Here is a 21386-nt window from a genome sequence, read left to right as displayed (position 1 = left end):
CGGGACCACAGGAACAGCCGAAACTGAAGCGAAAGAAGAGGCTGTCTGAGGCGGCGTCCCTGCGTGCAGGAGGTAAACAGTTTTAAGTAGCCGGCTGTTACGAAGGGGAGGGGGCATTTGCGGCGCCAGCACAATCACTACTTCTCACCTGCAATGTTGTGTGTTAACTGGGACCGTGGCTCCCTCGGATGTCTAGTACAACCACATGGGGGTGGGAAATAAATATTTAGAGTTACCGGATGTTATTAGAGTGGGCAGAGGGGAGGTAGATTTGACGGATCTTCGCCGATCACTTCAGGCAGTGAGGAGAAGGCGTCCTTGGTGTGGAAAGGGATGGAGGACGTCATGACGATTTGATGCAAGGGCGGGGCGGGTGAGCGATGTGATTGGGTGTCAGTGCTCCGCCCTTGATGTCATGACGTTGTGACGCAAAGGCGGGGCAGACACTCATGGGGAAACACCGATCTACACAACTACGGAAGTTGGAGATTTGCAGGTTTCCGGCTTCATTAGAACGTTGGCGTTGTGTTTTATGTACAGATGGGGCGTGGCTGAGGGCGGGTCTATGAGTGAGGGTGAGTGGTGCTGAGATCCTAGCCTACGAACAGTACAGGGCTTCAGCGCTTCACTGCCACGGAGTGAGCTTCAGAATTGGAGGTGGGAATTATTTATATAGATGATTGCCTGATACAGTGATGCTTTGCTTCTCAGTAGCATACTGTGAAATACGTTTCTCCTTTCCTATCTACCAACTCCTTGATTTTGTTCTTGATCTCCATCTGTCTTGGTTGACTAGGTATATATGTTGGCTAAGGGGCCCTTTTACAGAGTGGCGGTAAGACCAATGCAGGCTTACTTCTCGCTCTTCCATGACTACTGCTGGCCCAAAGCAGCCGCTGGCGGTAGTCCCGCCCCGAGCGCGCACCGTTTCCAGGGAAAAAAGATAACCTTCCAGAAATGGCTTGTGTGGCGATAACCCAGTGGTAATCAGGCATCGCTACAAGCTGCCCAGTTATCACTAGGTTAGCACAGGAGCCCTTATCACCATCTCAACGGGTGGTGGTAAAGGCTCCCTGCCGCTTGGCCATGCGGTAAGCATTCTCTTACTGCATGGCCATATGTGCTGAGGGCTATTTTACCCACTGCAGTAAAAAGGGTCCCGGGTGTGTGGGAAAAACGGCCCCTGCTGCTAGCACAGAGTCCTTTTTCTCGCAGCTTGGTAAAAGGACCCTAAGTGTTTCCTATTTCAATGATTTTCTTTTTTCAATTTTGATTAATACCAATGTATAATTCTGTACAAGTATGATTACTTAGGCTCATAAAAAATTAATAAAAATTAAAAAAAATTCAAGTCTTGCCACAAATTCTTTTGTATTCAGGTTTGGACTATGACTGAAAACACAAGGATATTCACTTTCTTCTTGCCAAGCCACTCCATTATTGTTTTTGCTTTCTGCTTAGAATCACTGTCCTTTTGAAAAGTGAATCTTCTCTCAGTCTCAGATCTATGGCAGACTTGAACAGTTTTCTCTCTAGAATCTGTCTGCATTTTACACCATCCATCTTTCTCTCAAATCTTCACAAGCATCCTCATAACATACTGGCGCCATAACCATGCTTGCTTTACAGTAGGGATGGCAATGGCAGGGTGACCTGTGTTTTACACATTGCTCAACACAGAGAGTAAAAGGATCTGCTTTGTTTCAGACCACAAAACTTTCTCCCATATGCATGCAGTATCCCATGAGTGCTTCTTTGCAAATGCTGTGCAGTGTATCATATGGCTTCTTTCTTACCGCCATCGCCTACAGACCATGTTTCTGGAATTGCTTTGAAATTAAACAATTTCCCCAGTCTCAGCCACTACCCATATGTCATTTACAGCAAGAGTTCTCAATCCAGTCCTTGGAACACCACTAGTCATTCATTTAGATTTTCAGGATACCCACAATGAATACGCATGACATATATTTGCATGCACTACCTCCATTGTTTGCAAAGCTATCTCATGCATATTCACTGTGGATATCCTGAATCTCTGACTGGCTAGTTGTGCCTTGAGGACTAGGTTGAGAGCCCCTATTTTAAAATAATCTTAGCCTTCAGTGACATTCCTCAGCAGTTTCCTCAACCCATGGCTACTGACTTTTCAAGCATGTCCTGATTGAAGCAGTCTTGGTAGGATCAAACTAGTTCTACTTTACAATGTGGACCAGAAAGTGCACAAGTAATGTTCAAACACATTGAAATTTTTCATATAGCCTTCCCCTAGTTAGTAACTTTGAATAAATTATCTTGGAGTTCCTTCAGCAGTTCCTTGTTTGGCGTGTTTAGACCTCTAATTCAAAATCAATTCATACAATAGAAACAGCCTGATCTTTCATCCATGAATATTTGGATCAGCTCAGCTACTTTAACAGACACAGGTGGGCTCTATTTATCATATTATGAGCCTTAAGGCAACTTTTAGAAACTGAATTAAGATGCAATTTAATCTTACTTGTTTAATTTCCTTTCCTTGAATCCTGCCAGACCAGTCCAGACGAATAAGTTTGTCATCTTACTAGCAGATGAGAGCAGAAAATGCAGCTTCAGTTAAAATCATCATTGCCTATCAGAGGCTGTGCCCTTGAATGCACTCCAATAACTCATATCAAAGCCCAATGAACCAAAGGGGGGGAGGAGAAGACCAAAGAGTAGAAATACAAAATAAAGTCCACCAAGGACACTTAGATGTGGGCAGTAACTTTCAACTTTCTCATAAATTGAAGGACAGGGTAGCATGCACAAACCTCAAGAACACTGATATTGATAACTACTGCCGACAGAATACCACAAAATCCAGAAAGAAAACAGCAATAAAGCCTGGTTTACAATGCTTAGGTACATCTTATTTGTCTGTAGCAGGATTCAAGGAAAAGAAATTAGACAAGATTAAATTTCACCTTATTCGCCATCCTGCTAGACCGGTCCAGACATTTTAGAAATTATCCAAGCCTACTAATTCTAAGGGTGGAAAAAATCTAGGATTGAACTTCAGCCTCAAACCCAGCATCACCCTAGCCCACACCTATAATTTGCAGTGCATTATGAAGGAATGGAGACCCAAGCTGGTGCCCTACAAACATTCTCCAGTGACACTGCTTGATATTTCACCTAGGATGCCACCAGAGCCCTCACTGAGGGTCCTTTACCCAAAGGACCACTGGCTTAGTTTCCCCCAGTTCTTTCATCAAGTTACTGAGATCTTCTCTAAATAGCCACTTGCAGCAAAAGGCAGTTTAATTACACGTGACTGACGCTGTACTCGCTGTCCAATCTGCCAAAGATACCACTCCTCCTTTACACAGACCTTTAAAAAGGACCAACAGATACTCTGACTTTTGAAAAAACTTTTCATAAGCTTCAGATATCACTGTAAGACCTGGCACACATTTAACTTGTGTAACCAGCTGTCCTTGCCAACTTCCTCTTTTGATAAGGCAGGCAAGATGATCACTTAATTCAGGTGAACGGGGGAGACCACTCTGGGGAAAAATAAACAACAGACCCAGATATAGCCACACCATTTCTGACAAAAAAAAAACAAAACATCAGGTAAGGATTCCTACACCAGTGGTTCCCAAACCTGGTCCTGGAGGCATCCCAGCCAGTCAGGTTTTCAGAATACCCACAATGAATATTCATGGCAGATTTGCATGCACTGCCTACACAACAAGGTTTGCAGTTCTGGTATGCATCAAGCTGAACAACACATGTAACCATCTGCTGGAGGTAGAGAGTACTGCAATGTGTTTGGTGGGCATAGCCCCTTATAGGCAGTAATGATGCCCCGGCAAAAGCTCTGCCTCCATCTGCTGCTGGCAGCATGACATAACCTAGTCAACTGGGACTGGACTAGCAGGATGATGAGATTAAGAGGTTGCTTTGATGAAGGGTGTGAAGACTTATGCAAACAATAATGTTCTGTTTCTTATTCTCTATTATTTTTTGAATATTTCTATAATTGTTCTTACACATTGTTTCACTGATCTCCTTTAACGCTTTCTGTTTCTCAACTGTATTTTTCAGAATATGACTAATATATATGGGTATGAATATATGGGCATATGCTCTCGACTGTCATGAGATTCTGTTCATCATTTTTATCAAAAATTTGTTTCTGTCATCTAAACTCGCAGTTCAAAATATAGGGAAACCACTATGCTGTACCATAATGGTCCACACCTTTTAGTTATTTCTGCCCTCTATTTATACGTTACAACATTTTAGTACATTCTCCCAAAAGTAAACTGCATAGAGCAGGAAAGGTCTTAGGCAGGGGCGGTCACACAGGGCCTTGCGCCTCGCCGGCCTTGGCATGTCTCTCTCTCTCTTTCAACCCACCTGAAATCCAGCGTCCCTCCCTCCCTCATGGATCCCCTAAAGTTGCTTCATTCTCTTCCCTGACGCAGATGGTTGTGATTAAGACACGTTACTGTGGCAGGCATTGGGCCTTCCCTCTGCTGGTCCTGCTCGTGCGGAAACAGGAAGTTACCTCAACCGGAAGGCACCAAGGCAGGACCAGCAGAGGAAAAGTTCCGACACCAGAAACAGTAGCGTCTTAATCGCAGCTGGTGTTGGGGAAGGGGATGAAGAAATTTTAGCGGATCTGGGAGGCAAAGACACTGGATTTTAGGTGAGGAGAAGCAAGGACCCATTGGGGGGGGGGGGGGGTGAGAGGAGAAGGGAGAAATATGTTGTACCCGTTTGGGGAGGGGAGGAGGACTGCTAGAAAGAGGTGGCTGTGTGCTGGACCAGGAAGAGGAGGCATTGCGGGGAGATGGACGTGTGCTGGGCTGTAGGGAGATGGCCATGTGCTGGACCAGGAGGAGGGGGCATTGCGGGGAGATGGAGACGTGCTGGACCAGGAGGAGGGGCGCTGAAGGGAGACAGAGATGTGCTGGGCCAGGAGGGAGCTGGAGATGTGCTGGATGGTTGAGGATTGGGGGGGGGGTGGTGACTGGACCTGCCGGAAAGGGGAACACAAGAGGGGTACCTTTTTTTTTTCTTTTTTCAAGTATTTTGCACACATACCTGGATCTTTTCTAATTAATATTTTTCTTTATATTCTCTTCTATGTTATGAGAATTGGAACTCCTAATTATAGCGGACTTGAACTGAATAATTTCTGGTTATTTTCATTGCTTAATACTAGGTTTCCTATGATAGCATTGTGCTTACTTCAATTAATTTTTCTGTATGAGTTTTGCTTGATTTTTCTTTATTTTAAAACACACCTTGTCAACAAGGGGCAGGGTGGGGTTAGGTGGGGTCTGGGGGCCCCACCAAACTGGTCTGCACAGGGCCCCTCAGTTGCTAAGACCGGCCTTGGCATAGAGCATTTAAGAGTATTGCAGTGCATACAACCAAATAGGCATCCATAGAAAAATGGCTACATATGACACAAAGTAGCTACAGGGCTCAAAGTGAATCAAACTGATGAAATACACAAGCTGAGCTACAGCAGTGAAATGTTGATGACCATCAAAAATGAAATGTGACAATACACAACTGGACTAAAAATTTTCAAAATTTCAATAACTAAAGACAGAAAAATGTACCATTTGTAATTTTCATCACTAGATACAATCTTGGACTTCTAAGTTTTTGTTTATTTTGGTTTGTTTTTGAGTTCCATACATGTCTAGTCTTATTACAAAGTAGTACTATCTATACTGCCTTCTGTTTGACATCCAGTTCCAATAATACCTACCTTCAGCTGAGTTCACGCCAAAGCTTTAAATAAAAAAAAAACAAAACAAAAGAAATTAGCACGTATGGTCTACACATCTGTCTGGGGGAAAAAAAAATTTCATACAGTAAAAATCCTATTATCTATAAGGGAGCTGGAGGAAAAGTTTTCAATGTCAATAACGTAAGGCCTACTGGTAAGAAAGATGTCAATTTTTTTAAAATGTGTAATCAAATCTATGTTTACTCTAGAAATTATGGATCTGTTGTAGGCTGCGAATTTGACAAACAGAATTAGAAATGTGCCAGGAAAATATGGTGCAACACGGTTTTATTAAGTAACAATTTAGAAAAAATAGAAGTTATTTTGTTAAGACTGGGAAGATAAATCTCCGATTTTGATAAACAGTATATGATAAATAAAGGATAATGGGAATACGTAACAGCGTTGTCTGACTCATCTAAGCAAGACTCCCTGAAGAAGCTTGGCTTGGTGAAATCCAGTAGTATGTCAGTGTGTTGGGAGTCATTTCTTTGAGTCTTTGAGTTTATTCAACCCAACGGACATTACTCAAGAATTCTGCATGTGGTATTTTTTCATTTTTTAAGGTGCTCCTGCTGTTGTCGTTTTTCAAAGTACTCTTTCTATATCTTAAAAGTTTTGCTCCTATTGTTTTTTGCCAAAAGGTAAGTATTAAAAAGTCTGTACTATTGGTATTTTTGTAGGGGTTGTCACATCTTTCTGCTAGGTTTTTTTCCAGGTAAAATGACGGTTTCTTCCAGTTATCCCAAGACTTTGTAGGGTGACTGTTGGTTGTTGAGCACTTGGGGTTTTCCTTCTTTTTTTTTAAATTGTTTGTTACTTAATAAAACTGTGTTGCATCATACTTTCTTGGCAAGTTGCTAATTTTTGTGTGCTCATTTTCTGCTGGGATATAATTATAGTTATACAGAAGAATTAGCCAAAGTGCTTTATAATACATGAGGTTTTGACACCACAACTCCTCATTTACAAGCAGATCAAGAAAAATCTCTCTGGATAATTTAATTGGTTCAATAAAAGGAATCACTCTAAAATTCTCTAGCATCTATACCAGTACTATACCACTACATTCTTAAAAGAATGAACCACTATAGTCACCCAACATGACACTTGATCATCAGCATTATATATTCGCAGAGAGAACTCTGAAAAGACCATTCATTTAAAATACATTATTTTACTGATTTATCCATCACTAGTTATAGACAGAAGCCTCATGCTCAGTTTACTCTCAAAGTATGCATGCTTTGTACAAGGTTTGAAAAACTGACTTCCATGGGGCAAGTGGATTTTTTTCCTGTTAGCAGGTATGACAAGAAAATATAAAGCCTTTGGCCCCAAATGGAAAAACACAGAGGCTTCAGCAGGAAGGGATGGGGGGTGGTTGGGGTGGTTAGAGAGTAGGATGAGTGTGAGAGGGTTTGACGCAGGACACAGTATGGTGACTGAGAAAGTGATTGTCTAACTGGATTGGATAATCCAACACACAACAACAGAAAGTAATTACACTATTTGATGTCAGAATTTTAAGTCCTCACTGATGGGGTGACAACAAAAAGAACCTAGAACAGTATGAATAATTTAAGTCTTATGAAGTTTATAGAGTTTTCCAGCATGATCGTCCATGCATGTGTGGGACTTGCCACAGATTCATCACTTCAGTTCTATTCCAAGCTAATAACAGCTGGAATGAAAGAAAAATCAACTTCTTTGGAAGGTTGGTGCCTATTGTGACAATGAATATTCTCCTGTCTTTGGAGATATCAATAACAAAAAGGAAGCGCTTATCCAATACTCAAAACCAAATGAAGCACATATGCAGTTCCTGGATGGGAATATGTGGGTATGCCTCTGTAAGGTCCAGGAAAGTCAGAAATATGCCTTGTCTGACCACCATGGTTACAGACCTTAGAGTCTCCGAACAGAAGTGAGGGACTCACAGACAAGTGTTGACTTCCTGAAGAAGGCCCCTTTCTTTGGTACTACAAAGTAGATGGAGTATCAGGCCCAGCTGCTTCTCCAGAGAAGGGACTGGTTCTAATGCCCCAAAGTGCAACAAGCGTCATAACATGGCCTGTACTGCCTCCCTTTTTGTGGGGAATCCACAAAGGGAGACCATAACAGCTTTAAAAAAAAGGAACCACAAATTCCAGGTGTAACCCTGACTTTTATCTCAAACGTCCACTGGTCTGGTTTATGGTGTGAGAAGTATAGCCTGTCTATCACATCCACTTCGCAGAAGTCAACTTGAATATCACTGGGAACTCTCGGATGCTGCCATCTCAGGGGAAGGCCCAGAGTCCTTGGGTCATCCTGCACTCCCATAAGGGGTGCTCTTTAGGGGCAGAAGAGATGCTAATCGGCTTCATATTCTGATGGTATCTCTCCTAGTCTCTAGGTTGCAACTTGCTAGCCGCAGCTCAAGCAGTTACTTATGGCTGATCCTTGGGTAACCTGAGGCTTTCACCAGCTCCCACAAGATTTCTCTGAAGAGAAGGCATCCACAAAAGAGCAATTTACTAAGCCAAGATTTGGAGGCCATATCCGCAGCCCAGCTGTGGAGTCATATCTGCCTCCAGTATACTACCACAGATGTGACCAACAGGAAGAGAAAACCAATCGCAACAAGGGTGACAAAAGATATCACAATTATCGCCTTTATTGATCATCCAAGACTCGACACAAGTCGTGTTTCGGCCAAAAAGGCCTTCCTCAGGAGTCTTACGTAGGATGTGTGTTAATATGTATCTGAGCCCAATTCCAAATAGAATGATTGATAAAGTCTTGCTATTGAAATTGAAAACACGCAGGGTGCTTGAGAGCGCTGTAATTCAAATTACACCATGGAGCAATATAACGGCATTATAACATCCTCATGCTTGTTTTCTATCCCTTTTCTAATAATACTCAACATTCTGTTTGCCTTCTTAGCCGCCGCAGCACATTGAGCTGAAGATTTCAACGTCCTATCCACGATGACTCCCAGATCCCTTTTTCTTGGTCCGTAACTCCTAAAGCGGAACCTTGCATAACATTGCTGTAATTCGGGTTCCTCCTTCCCACTTGTCAACGTTGAACTTCACCTGCCATTTGGACGCCCAATCCCCTAGTTTCATGAGGTCTTCTTGTAATGTTTCACACTCCTCCTGCGACGAGACGACCCTGGATAACTTTGTGTCATCTGTGAATTTTATTTATTTATTTTATTTATAAAATTTTCAATTTCTTATAAGTATTACATTTGTTACAGAAAAACAGCATAATATAATTATTGAGGAAACAAATATAAGAAGAAATAAATGTACCCGCTTCCTTAGACCTCAAAATAAAGAGGGGGTTACAATATTAGTGGAGTTATTTAAAGGTAACATAACAAAAATATACATAATGCGGTTTGTGTGCAATTCGTCTCACTTCATTTATCCAAATCTGTACGAAGTTGTTTCATATCCAAAAAGGATTTCAGCTGTTCTGAGTCATAAAATACATACTTTATCCTACTAAACCTGACCAGGCATTTGCAAGGATACGCTAACAGAAATGAGCCGCCTAACTTGAGGACATCCTGTTTCATTGCCAAAAATAATTTCCTGCGTTCTTGAGTTACTTTTGTAACATCCGGAAATATCCACAATTTAGTTCCATAAAAAGGAACCTTTGAAAATTTAAAAAAACAGCTTTAAAATTGTGTTGAGGTCCTGTTCAAAAACCAGGGAAACCAAAAGGGTGTCATCTGTGAATTTAATTACCTCGCTAGTTACTCCCATCTCGAGGTCGTTTATAAATATGTTAAAAAGCAGCGGTCCCAGCACAGACCCCTGAGGGACCCCACTAACTACCCTTCTCCATCGAGAATAAAGACCATTCAACCCTACTCTCTGCTTCCTATCTTTTAACCAGCTCTTAATCCATAATAATACACTGCCTCCGATCCCAAGACTCTCCAGTTTCCTTTGGAGTCTTTCATGAGGCACTTTGTCAAACGCCTTCTGAAAATCTAGATATACAATTATCAACCGGCTCCCCTTTGTCCACATGTTTGTTCACCCCCCTCAAAAAAATGCAGTAGATTTGTGAGGCAAGACTTCCCGTCACTAAATCCATGCTGACTTTTGTCTCAGTAGCCAATGCTTTTGTATGTACTCTGTAATTTTATTCTTAATAATAGCCTCCACCATTTTCCCCGGCACCGACGTCAGACTCACCGGTCTATAATTTCCCAGATCTCCTCTGGAACCGGCAGTAGTAGTGTGATGTGAATGTGTGGACTGAAGACCACGTTGCAGCTTTGCAAATCTCTTCAATGGAGGCTGACTAAGCAGCCATGGCTTTGACATTATGAGCCGTGACATGGCTCTCCAGAGTCAGCCTGGCTTGGGCATAAGTGAAGGAAATGCAATCTGCTGACCAACTGGAGACTGTGCATTTTCCAATGGCGATTCCCCTCCGGTTGGGATCAAAAGAAACAAACAACTGGGCGGACTGTCTGAAGGGCTTCGTCCGCTCTATGTAAAAGGCCAATGCTCTCTTGCAGTCCAAGGTGTGCAAGCTGCTTTCGCCAGGATGGGCATGAGGACGGGGAAAAAATGTTGGCAAGACAATTGGCTGGTTCAGATGGAACTCCGACACCACCTTCAGCAGGAACTTAGGGTACATGCGGAGGACTACTCTGTTGTGATGGAACTTAATATAAGGTGCATCCACTACTAAGGCCTGAAGCTTACTGACCCTATGAGCTGAAGTAACAGCCACCAAGAAAACGACCTTCCAGGTCATGTACTTCTGATGGCAGGAATGCAGTGGATAAAAAGGAGCTTTCATCAGCTGGGTGATAATGACGTTGAGATCCCATGACACTGGTGGAGGTTTGACAGGGGGCTTTAACAAAAGCAAACCTCTCATGAAGCGAACAACTAAAAGCTGTCCAGAGATACGCTTACCTTCTACCGTGTTTCCCCGAAAATAAGACACTGTCTTATATTAATTTTTGCCCCCAAAAATGCGCTAGGTCTTATTTTCAGGGGCTGTCTTATTTTTTGGGGAAACATCGGGGTTGGATCGGGGTTGGCCCGCCCGCCCTCCGTCGCTCCCAGAACTAACCTTAAACGCCTCCTTTCACCTTCGCAGCAAGCAGCAGCAGGGCAGGCCACTCCTTCCTTCCGTGTCCCACCCTTGCCTGACGTAACGTCCGCAAGGGCGGGGCACGGAAGGAAGGAGAGGTCTGCCCTGCTGCTGCTTGCTGCGAAGCGTTTAAGGTTAGTTCCGGGAGCAACGGAGGGTGGGTGGGGCGGCCCGGGGGCGGCCTTGTCCGGCTCTCGGCGGCCCTGCTTTCAAACAAAACTTTGCTAGGTCCTACTTTCGGGGGAGGCCTTATATCTACCAATTCAGGAAAACCTCTACTAGGTCTTATTTTCGGGGGATGTCTTACTTTCGGGGAAACAGGGTACATGTTGATGATTTGCACTAAGGTGAACCCTTACGGAGTTGGTCTTGAAACCAGACTCTGATAAATGCAGAAAATATTCAAGCAGGGTCTGTGTAGGACAAGAAAGAGGATCTACAGCCTTGCTATCACACCAGACGGCAAACCTCCTCCATTTGAAAGAGTAACACTTCTTAATGGAATCTTTCCTGTAAGCAAGCAAGACCCGGGAGACACCCTCCGAAAGACCTAAGGAAGCAAATTCTATGCTCTCAACATCCAGGCTGTGAGAGCCAGAGACTGGAGGTTGGGATGCATAAGCGATCCCTTGTTCTGGGTGATGAGAGTTGGGAAACACTCCAATCGCCACGTTTCTTCGGAGGATAATTCCAGAAGAAGAGGGAACCAAATCTGACGTGCCAGTAGGGCGCAATCAGGATCATAGTTCCCCGGTCTTGCTTGAGTTTCAGCAAAGTCTTTCCCACCAGAGGTATGGGAGGATACGCATACAGAAGGCCTGTTCCCCAATGTACTACTACTGCTTATCATTTCAATAGGAGAAAGGCATCTGATGCTAGTCTGTTGTGGGCCTGAAGCCTGGAACAGAACTGAGGGACCTTGTGATTGATTTGAGTGGCAAAAAGATCCACAGAGGGAGTGCCCCACGCTCGGACGATCTTGTGGGCAACGCCCATATTCAGCGACCACTCGTGAGGTTACATTACCCTGTTCAGTCTGTCGGCCAGACTGTTGTTTACACCTGCCAGATAAATAGCTTGGAGAAACATGCCGTGATGGCGTGCCGAAAGCCACATCTGAACGGCCTCCTGACACAGAGGGCGAGATCCAGTGTCCCCCTGCTTGTTGGTGTAGTACATTGCAACCTGATTGAATTAACATAATTTGGTTGGACAGACGATCTCTGAAGGCTCTTATAGTGTCCCAGATCGCTCGAAGCTCCAGGAGGTTGATTTGAAGACCTGTTTGCTGGAGAGACCAGGTTCCCTCAGTGTGAAGCCCATCTATATGAGCTCCCCAGGGGAGGAATTTGGAATGGTCGCCCCATGGTCAAAATGGATTGAATTGTCCACCACTGAAGAGTTCCAAAAGTTGGAGGACAGTTGGATGACATCTTCTAGACTCCCCGCAGCTTGGTACCACTGAGAAGCTAGGGTCAATTGAGCAGATCTCATATGCAGACGTGCCATGGGTGTAACATGAACTGTGGAGGCCATGTGCCCCAAGAGTCTCAACATCTGCTGAGCTGTGACTTGCTGAGAAACCCGAACCATGGACACCAGGGATAGAAGGTTGTCTGCCTGTGCCTCGGGGAGATACGCTCGAAATGTTCTTGTGTCAAGCAGTGCTCCAATGAATTCCAATTTTTGAACAGGAGTGAGATGGGACTTGGTGTAATTTATGACAAACCCTAGTAGTTCCAGCACCTGAATAGTCATCTGCATGGACTCCCGAGCAAAGTCCTCCAAGGTGCTCTTCACCAGCCAATTGCTGAAATAAGAGAACACATGCACTCCCAGTTTGCGTAGCAACGCTGCAACTACTGCTAGGCATTTTGTGAATACTCTGGGAGCTGACGCTAAGCCAAATGGCAGTATGCGGTACTGAAAGTGCTGCGTTCCCAGCCGAAATCGAAGATACTTCCTGTGAGCTGGAAGTATCAGCATGAGCGTATATGCATCCTTTAAGTCCAGAGAGCATAGCCAATCATTTTCCTGAATCATGGGGTGCCTAGGGAAACCATCCTGAACTTTTCTTGTACTAGGAATGTGCTCAGGGCCCTTAGGTCTAGGATGGGACGCACCCCCCCCCCCCCTGTTTTCTTCTGCACAAGGAAATACCTGGAATAGAATCCCGGCCCTTCTTCCCATGGTGGAATGGGCCTTTAGAAGGGCGGAGAGTTCCTCTGCAAGTACCTGCCTGTGCTGAGAGTTGTACGAATGAGCTCCTGGCGGGCAATTTGGAGGTTTGGATAGGGCGTATCCTAACCGGACTATTTGAAGAACCCACCGATCGGAGGTTACGAGAGGCCACCTTAGGTGAAAAAACATTAATCTCCCCCCAACTGGCAAGTCGTCCGGTACGGACACTTTTAGATTGGCTATGCTTTCCTGGAGCTAGTCAAAAGCCTGTCCCTTGCTTTTGCTGAGGAGCAGTAGGGGCCTTGGGCGCACACTGTTGACGGGAACAAGCACGCTGGGGCTCAGCCTAAGTAGGCTGGCGAGATGCCGGAGTGTACCTACACCTGGGATAGGAATAGAGGGCACTCCATGGTCCGCCAAAATATCTCCTAGTTGAGGATGTGGTAGCAGAAGGCGCCTGGCGGGAAAGAGAAGCCACAGAATGCTTCTTGATCTGGTCAGCCAGATTTTTTAGCTGGGATCTTCCTCTGACTCACACGAGTGCTCCTCCTCGGTGTTGGAAAGCACTTCTCTCAGTGATCTCCGAGACTGTACCTGCCTTGATGCCATTGCTGAGGGGCCAACTCTCACATGGACTATGGCGAAGCTTCCTCCACCGATGTCGATGGCGAGTCAACCTGGGTGGCAGCCGACACCGGAACTGCAAACGGCACCGAGCTCGGGGACCTCACCGAGGGTGGAGGGCCAGAGACAGCAGCGGGCGACGAGGTAGGCGTACACCCCTGACACCGATGTACACAGCAGTCCCTCCAGAAGCTCTGGAAGCATGGCTCGAATGCGATCGTCAAGAGCCGCCATCAGAAGAGGCTGCGGGGCTGGTGGAGCAGTCGGTGGCAGTGTCACCTGGGGTTTGGGAACAGGAACCGAGCTGCTGAGAGACCGACACGTTGGCACTTCCTGTATGGAGGGGGGGGGGGGGGATTCTTCCTGCGTCGACGCTTCTTGGGTGCCGAATCCCTCAGCGCCCCGGAGTTCCCGGCACCATGCATTGAGGGGGAACAGTGTCAGTGCTTTTTAGCCTTCGCTCGGTGCACTTCACCGAGGCTCTTCGGTGCCGAGGATGATGTCGAATCCCCATGTTGCCTCAGGGTCGGGTCCAACAATGGATGGTCCCGGGGGGGGGGGGGGGGGGGGGCCTACACAGCAAGAGGCCTCGAGGCAGGTGAAGACCCACTCGATGCCTCGCTGCTCCCAGCGTGCCCTCTCAGCAGCCATGTGCCCCTCGATGTCAACGCAGCCGACCTTGGTTCCAATGCAGATGTCGAAGGACCGGACGAGCCTCAAAACGTTTCTCTCTTTGGGCTTCTCAAACCAGTTGAGTCCTTTTCTTCATACAAAGACAAAGAGCACAATGAGCTGGGCTATGGTCGGGCCCAAGGCTCTGGATATACCACGAATGGGTATCAGTGATTGAGATGGTCTGGTTGCACCGAGTACAGCGTTTGAAGCCGCTGGGAGTCTTCGATGACATGGAAAGGAAGACAGCAGCGGCTAAATCAAAAGCCTCGATTGTGCCAAGAAAAAGGGCACAAAAGAAGGGAAGAACCCGGCTGAGCAGCCTAAAAACGGCCGCAATGGAAAAGAAAGGAAGCTGTACTGGGGAATAAAATAACTAAGAAAAATAAATGGAAAAATCACTTCTTTTTTTTTTTTTTTTTAAACAAAATGAAACAAAAGAGGAAAAAATTTTAAAAATTTGAAAAGAAACCCACTCAAGGCTCTTTCCCGGGCACACAGAGGAGTCACAGAAGCTCACTGTTGCTCCTCGCACAGAAGAAAAAGAACTGAGCGCAGCCCCAGGAAGACACTTGGCTAATGCACAGTTTGACACGCAGCGTGCTCAGAAGGCTCTAGCAAATTTTTTGATATGAGAAATGGTGGTTCTTGGGTTGGTGCGGATCGCCGACCCAATTGTGAGTGTAATCCAGCCTGCTTGCCCTCGGAGAAAGAACATTATCTTTAACATACATTATCACTCCTCCTCCCTATGTTCCTACCAGACCTTCCATCATACTTCTCACTGAGTTCTCATATACAGGTATGCCAAGGGGTTACATGAACTGTTCAAGCTATATTGGTCAACAATCTCAATTTTACTCCTGGAGGAAGTTTGTACAACTGTGCAATGCAGAATCAGCAAAAAATGAACCTGTTTCTGTGCAGAATTTTCTCAAGCTACTGCAGTGGTTCTCAACCAGTGTGTCAGTGGTTCTCAACCAGATTCAGAGAGGTGCAGCAGGTACTCAACCATTTTTTGTGTAGGTCAGGAAAAGGGATCTAAGGCCTTGCCCTCACACCAGACGGCAAACCTTCTCTATTTAAAAGAGTAACATCTCTGTGCAATCTTTCCTGAAAGCCAGCAAGATAAGGGAGACACCCTTAGGCAATTCGAGGGGTCCAAGTTCTACGTTTTCAACATCCAAGCTGTGAGGGCCAGAGATTGGAGGTTGGGATACAGGAGGGAACCCTTGTTCTGATTGATGAGGAACAGAAAACGTTCCAATCTCCATGGATATTTGGATCCAGAAGAGGGAACCAGATCTGCCACAGCCAGTAAGGAGATATCAGAATCATGGTTCCCTGGTCTTGCCTGAGTTTCAGCAAAGCCTTCTCTATGACAGGAATGGAAGAATGTTCATACAGTAGTCCCCAATGCAGGAGAAAGGCACCTGATGCTAGCCTGCCGTCTGACCTGAGCCTGGAGCACAACTTTGTTGATAAGATGATTGGCGCAAAGATCCACCAAGGGGGGGAGGGGGCACTCTCATGTTGAGAGACCATTTGTGTGGTTGCAATATCCTGCTGTCTGTCACACAGTTGTTCTTGACAGGCAGGTAAGTAGCAAGGAGGTCTATACCGTGAGGTAGAGCCCACCACTTCCAGACACAAAGGGTAGGATCTTATACTCCCACTTGTTGACAGAGAAAATCACAACCTGGTTGTCTGCCTGAATGAGAACAATTTGGTTCTAGAGTCGATCTCTCAAAGCCTTTAGGGCATTCCAAATGGCCCAGAGCTCGAGGAGGTTGATGTGAAATTGAACCTCCTGAGCAGACCACCGGGCCGAGTGTGAAGTCCATCTACATGACCTCCCCAAACCAGGTTGGATGCATCCATTGTCAACACTTTTTGTACCAAACTGTCCACCAGACAACGGCGTGAGACAATTATAGTTTATTAAGGTTTGCTATACCACCAGGACTGCTAGCAGTATTTGGCGGTTTACAATGCTATAAACAAAATCTCAGAAAAGGTAAAGAACTACAAAATATAATAGGAAAGCAACAACTCATTCACGTTGGAAGAGATAGAAGAATAAGGGGAGGGAGCGTAATCAATGGGAGGGGAGGGACTAATTTGAAGGGAAAAGAAAGAACAGTAGCTAAGTATCACTGCAAATTCAGTTTAAAGAAAAAGCATTAATGAACAATTTTAATTTACAATTCTTAAATGAGGATTCAGCAATTCCAGTGAAAGGAGGTAGCAAAAAAGAAAGCGGCATGACGGGTGGAATTTAAATGAGCAAGTTTGGGACCTGGTAGGACTAAGTGATGGTCATTTATTGAACAGAGAAGGCAAACAGGTGAGTATGGAATAGTAAGAGACAAGAGATAGTATAGCACACCAATCCTACGAGATATGAATGTGAGAACCAGTAGTTTGAATAGATTACGCTGACGGATTGGAAGTCAATGGTATTTTTGTAGTAGTGGTGAGACATCGTCGAAATGATGGTCATGACATAATCAGATGGCCGTATTCTATAAGGAATGCAATTTTCTGATAGGAGTTGAGTACAACTAAGTAAATAATATTACAGTAGTTCAACCTTGTAACGAGTAGGGTGAGAAGTAGAGTGTGAAAGATTTTGGAACTGAAATAACAACAAATCGCACATAGCTGATGGAGTACAAAGAAACCTGTTTAGCATATGCTAGAGATCTGAGAAGTGAATGGCAGCTGTGAGTCAAGGATAACCCTGAGATATCTAAATGACTTGACTGGCTGAAAAGTGGAACCAAACAACTGAAGAGAGATAGATGTAACCGAAAGACCTTCTGTGAACAAACTTACGGTGGTATGCGGATGACATCGATTAGGTTCGTCGCTTGAGACCACTGGGAAGCTAAGGTCCACTGGGCCGCTCTCAAGCGGAGATGTGTCACGGGAGTAACATATACTGTCAAGGCCATGTGGCCTATCAATCTCAACATTTGCCGCACTGACATCTGCTTGCTGCTGCGGACCTGCGAGACAAGCGCTACTAATATATCTGTTCTTGCTTAAGGAAGGAAAGCCCAAGCTTGAGCAGCATATAGCAGGGCTCATATGTACTCCAATTTGTGAACTGTGTGAAGATGGGACTTGGGATAGTTGATGACAAACTCCAGCAGTTCTAGCACCTGAAAAGTCATCCTTATTGACTTCATGGCTCCTTCATGAGATGTGCTCTTGACCAGTCAATTGACTAAGTAGGGAAACACATACCCCCCCCCCCCCCCCCCCCCCCGTCTGCGTAGATACACTGCGACTACCACCAGACCAGACACTTGGTGAAAACTCTGGGGTCAGACACTAGGCCAAATGGCAGAATGCAATACTGGTGGTAGCACTTCCTCACTCAAAACTGGAGGTACTTCCTGTGACTGGGAAATATCGGAATGTGGGTATAGGCATCCTCTGAGCAAAGAAAGCATAGTCAGTCATTTTCCTAAATAAGAGAAAGAAGTGTGCCCAGGAAAATCACCCTGAACTTTTCATTGACCAGAAATTTGTTCAGGGCACTTAGGTCTAGGATGGGCCGATATCCTCCCTTTTTTTTTTCACAAGAAAGAACTTTGGTGGTACAGGTTTGACGGCTTGGGCCTGTGGAAGTGCGAAGATTTCTGCTACAAGTACCTGATTGTGCTGAGAGCTGTTAAAAGATGCTCTTGGTGAGCAATTTGGAGGTCTCTGACGCCAATTCAGTGCATACCTGAGACAGACTATTTGAAGAACCCACTGGTCGGAGGTTACAAGGGGCCATCTGTGTTGGTAAAAAGAGAACCTCCCTCCAACCAGTAGACCATCCGGGATGGACACTCCTTTGAGCGGCTTTGAATGTGGAGATGGCTTGGACTGCTAAGGACAGGGCTGGCAAGGCCTGGGACATTGGGCCCGAGTTGCCAGAATAAAATGAGTGGGAGGTGGGAACTTACGCCTTTGAGAGTAGTAGGAGCACTGCCTAGACCGGGTCAAAAATCTTCTTGTTGAAGAAGATGCAGATGGAGGATGCCAAGAGTGTGGATAGTATCCCTATGTTTTTTAATGAGGTCAGCAACCTCTTTTACTTTCTATCTAAACCAATTGTCCCCTTGGCAAGGCATGTGTGCCAAGTTCTCATGAAACGCTGGATCTAGGTCACAGACATGCAGCCAGGAGAGTCTGTAAAAGCCAGGGCTTTTTTTGAGGGGGTACTTGGGGGTACTGAGTACTCGCACCTTTTCCACTGTCTGCTAAAATTGACCCATGGTCCCCAAATTTTAATAAAAGAGCTCAGGCTCTACACACCAATTCTGCCTGGTCATAGATTCCATGACAGGTTGCAGGGGGCCTGGTTATTGTGGGGTGGGTCCATCAGTAATCCCCCCACCCCTGAAGGGTGGCCTGGCATTTGAGTACTGGCACCTTTTTCACTAGAAAACACACACTGGTAAAAGCACAACTGGGCCTTCAAGACTGAGACAACAGGAGTCCTTTATTGAGATAAGACCAGACACGGGTCGTGTTTCGGCTTCAACAACACCTGCCTCAGGGGTCTCTCTGTAAAACACATACAATATAATAATTTTTAACCAATGTCTCTCTGTTTCCAACATTTGGCAGTAGTTAGTCTAGCAGATGCAATCACCCTCCTAAATAAAGGGAAATGTTGGCATCTCACCACCCTAGCTGACCATCCCAGTAACCCTTTCCCAATGAGAGTGTTAATAGTATCCCGCACAATAGAGATTGCACTTAACTTAATCTCAGAACACAACAGTTTGGAGACACGACCACCATTTGGTTAAAATCTCCCTTCCGCTCTCATTATCTCCAACATCGTATATTAGATTCTTTATAAACTTTTGCTAGCTCTGTACCAATGGTACAAAATCTTGTACCCATTTTCTGTCATTGAAGTCAATAATATTCTCAGAGGACAAGCAGGCCTTATTCTCACATCTGGGTGACATCACCTGATGGAGCCTGGTGCGGATGCTGACTAGCAAGTGAAATATAAAGTTCTAGCAGTGTGCCACCTCGCATGCGCTGTTGCCTTCCCACCCAACGTGCGAGCGCGGGTCCTCCAGTCATATTAGGTGAATGGATGAGTACAGATCCCCCTGTATTTTGGAGCTGGCATAATAAGACTGCATACTTTAATGCTAATGGAATAAAATGGTGCCTGAACATCGCATAAGCTGAAAACACATATTCTTTCTATTTGGGACTCATATATTGAGTCCCTCTCTCCCAAAGCTCGTAGGCTTGATACTTAATTCTCTTTGATTTTAGTGGGGGTTGCGAGAACCAATCTGGGATAGTGGGTGGTGGGTTTTTTTTTCACCCTCACTGCTGTTTCATCTGATACTGGGATTTCTGGCTGACACTAGTCTTGAATATTTGGAGAGATATCAGAAAGTCTCCCCACAGATGAGGTTTTTTTAAAAAAAATAAAAGACACATGACCACGTGCAGCCAGTCAGGTGTCCTTGATTTCTTTCCTTTGTACTTCTCGAATACTCTTTCGTTTATGGATTAGTGGCTGCTCTACCTTAGAGGGCATGTTTTTTTTGCAGGGAAGGGGAGGGAGGGTTAGGTATTAAAAACACTGTTTTGTTCTTATATTAGATGGTATGATCATAGAGTATTCTGGAAAGTTTGTATTAAACATTGTTCTCTTGTAATACAATTGTTTTTTTTTCTTGTAAGCTTGTCATTTTCAATAAAAAGATTCAAACACAAAAAAATGTAAAGGATTATGAAATTCAATTTTACCGTGCAGCTCTTGCAGCTTTTTTATGCTCTTCACTTGATATCATTCCAAATTTCTCAGCTCTCATCATAATTCTCTGAAAATAAGTAAAAGAAACCTAGTGATTTAAACAAAACCTTCTTTAAGTTTATCATAGATACAATACTATAGAAAAGTTAAACAATATATTTAAGGCACTAGAGACAAGGCTTCTGGTTCTTTGATGCAGTTTATGATGAAATTTAGTCATACTTGTTAATGTCCTTTCCTAACAAGTGAGTTGTGTCTCTTTCCAATCAACAGATAAAGGTAGAGGATAATGAACTTTTCCAGTACCATCCCTAGTATACGGGCTAGTCCCTCCTGGAATTCTCCAGTATGCTCCTGCCAAAGCAGAAGTAAGCCCACTGTATCGCACCCAAAGCTTTATCTAACCACTGCAGCACAAAGGATAATTGAATTTAACAACTGTTTATATCCCCAGAGAGAGAAGAGCAGGGAACTCAATAAGCCCCTTAGAACTGAAGTCCACAGGAAAATGGGGCGAAAGGGACTAGCCTTGCTCTAGTTAGGAACCGAAAAGTATATTAAGTGTCTGTCAAACAGGTTTTATTTTTGTTTATTCCCCTCATGCAGTGCATACTCGTGCATGGAAAGAAAACATGGACAAATTGATCCAGGACCCAGGACCTACTGAGAGCCAACAGCAACAAAAGCTGCAGCAGTTCATGCAAGCACAATGTGAGCAGCAATGGCACCAGCACCAGCACCAGCAGCAGTTCATTCAAGCACAGTGTAAACAACGGCAGCAATTTATGCAACCTCATTTTAAATAGCAGTGGCAACAGCAGCAGCAGAAACAAATGTTATAGAAGTTGGTAGAGCTGGAATAGGGCTCTCTGGCCCAGGTGTCCTTGACACTACAGGGACCAGCATCCCATGCGAATGTACCTGTCCCAGTGTTGCCTAAAAGTGGTCATGGAAGATGACCCGTATCGTTACCTGGTGAGAATTTCGAGAGGATGGCTCGTATGGCTGGCTGGCCAGATGCCACATGGACTTTATATCTGGGAAAATCTGTTGATCAGCAGCAACCAGACTGCAGTCCAAACACCAACCCCGATAGCCGGCCCAACTATAAGGATATTAAGGCAGCCATCCTAGAGAAGGCAGGGTGTACACTGGAAGCCTATGGGCAACAGTTTAGGAAAAGCACTCTCCATGTGAAGGAAAATCCCCATAGTTTATTCT

General features: G+C 44.8%; 1 protein-coding gene across 2 annotated transcripts in view; it reads right to left on the bottom strand.

The window, feature by feature from the left end:
* LOC115474335 (SAP domain-containing ribonucleoprotein-like) overlaps positions 1–21386 on the bottom strand; it is a 164977-nt gene that overhangs the window by 16269 nt on the left and 127322 nt on the right. For both annotated transcript variants that reach the window (XM_030209779.1, XM_030209780.1), the window contains exons 6-7: positions 20159–20232; positions 5756–5778 (exon numbers count right to left, since the gene is read on the bottom strand). In XM_030209779.1, coding sequence (XP_030065639.1) covers positions 5756–5778; positions 20159–20232 — 97 coding nt within the window. The remainder of the gene's footprint in view (positions 1–5755; positions 5779–20158; positions 20233–21386) is intronic.

Source organism: Microcaecilia unicolor, chromosome 7 (genome assembly GCF_901765095.1).
Source record: "Microcaecilia unicolor chromosome 7, aMicUni1.1, whole genome shotgun sequence".
Taxonomy (NCBI): domain Eukaryota; kingdom Metazoa; phylum Chordata; class Amphibia; order Gymnophiona; family Siphonopidae; genus Microcaecilia; species Microcaecilia unicolor.
The sequence above is the reverse complement of the archived record's forward strand: the minus strand, read 5'-3'. Positions and strand labels throughout refer to the sequence as shown.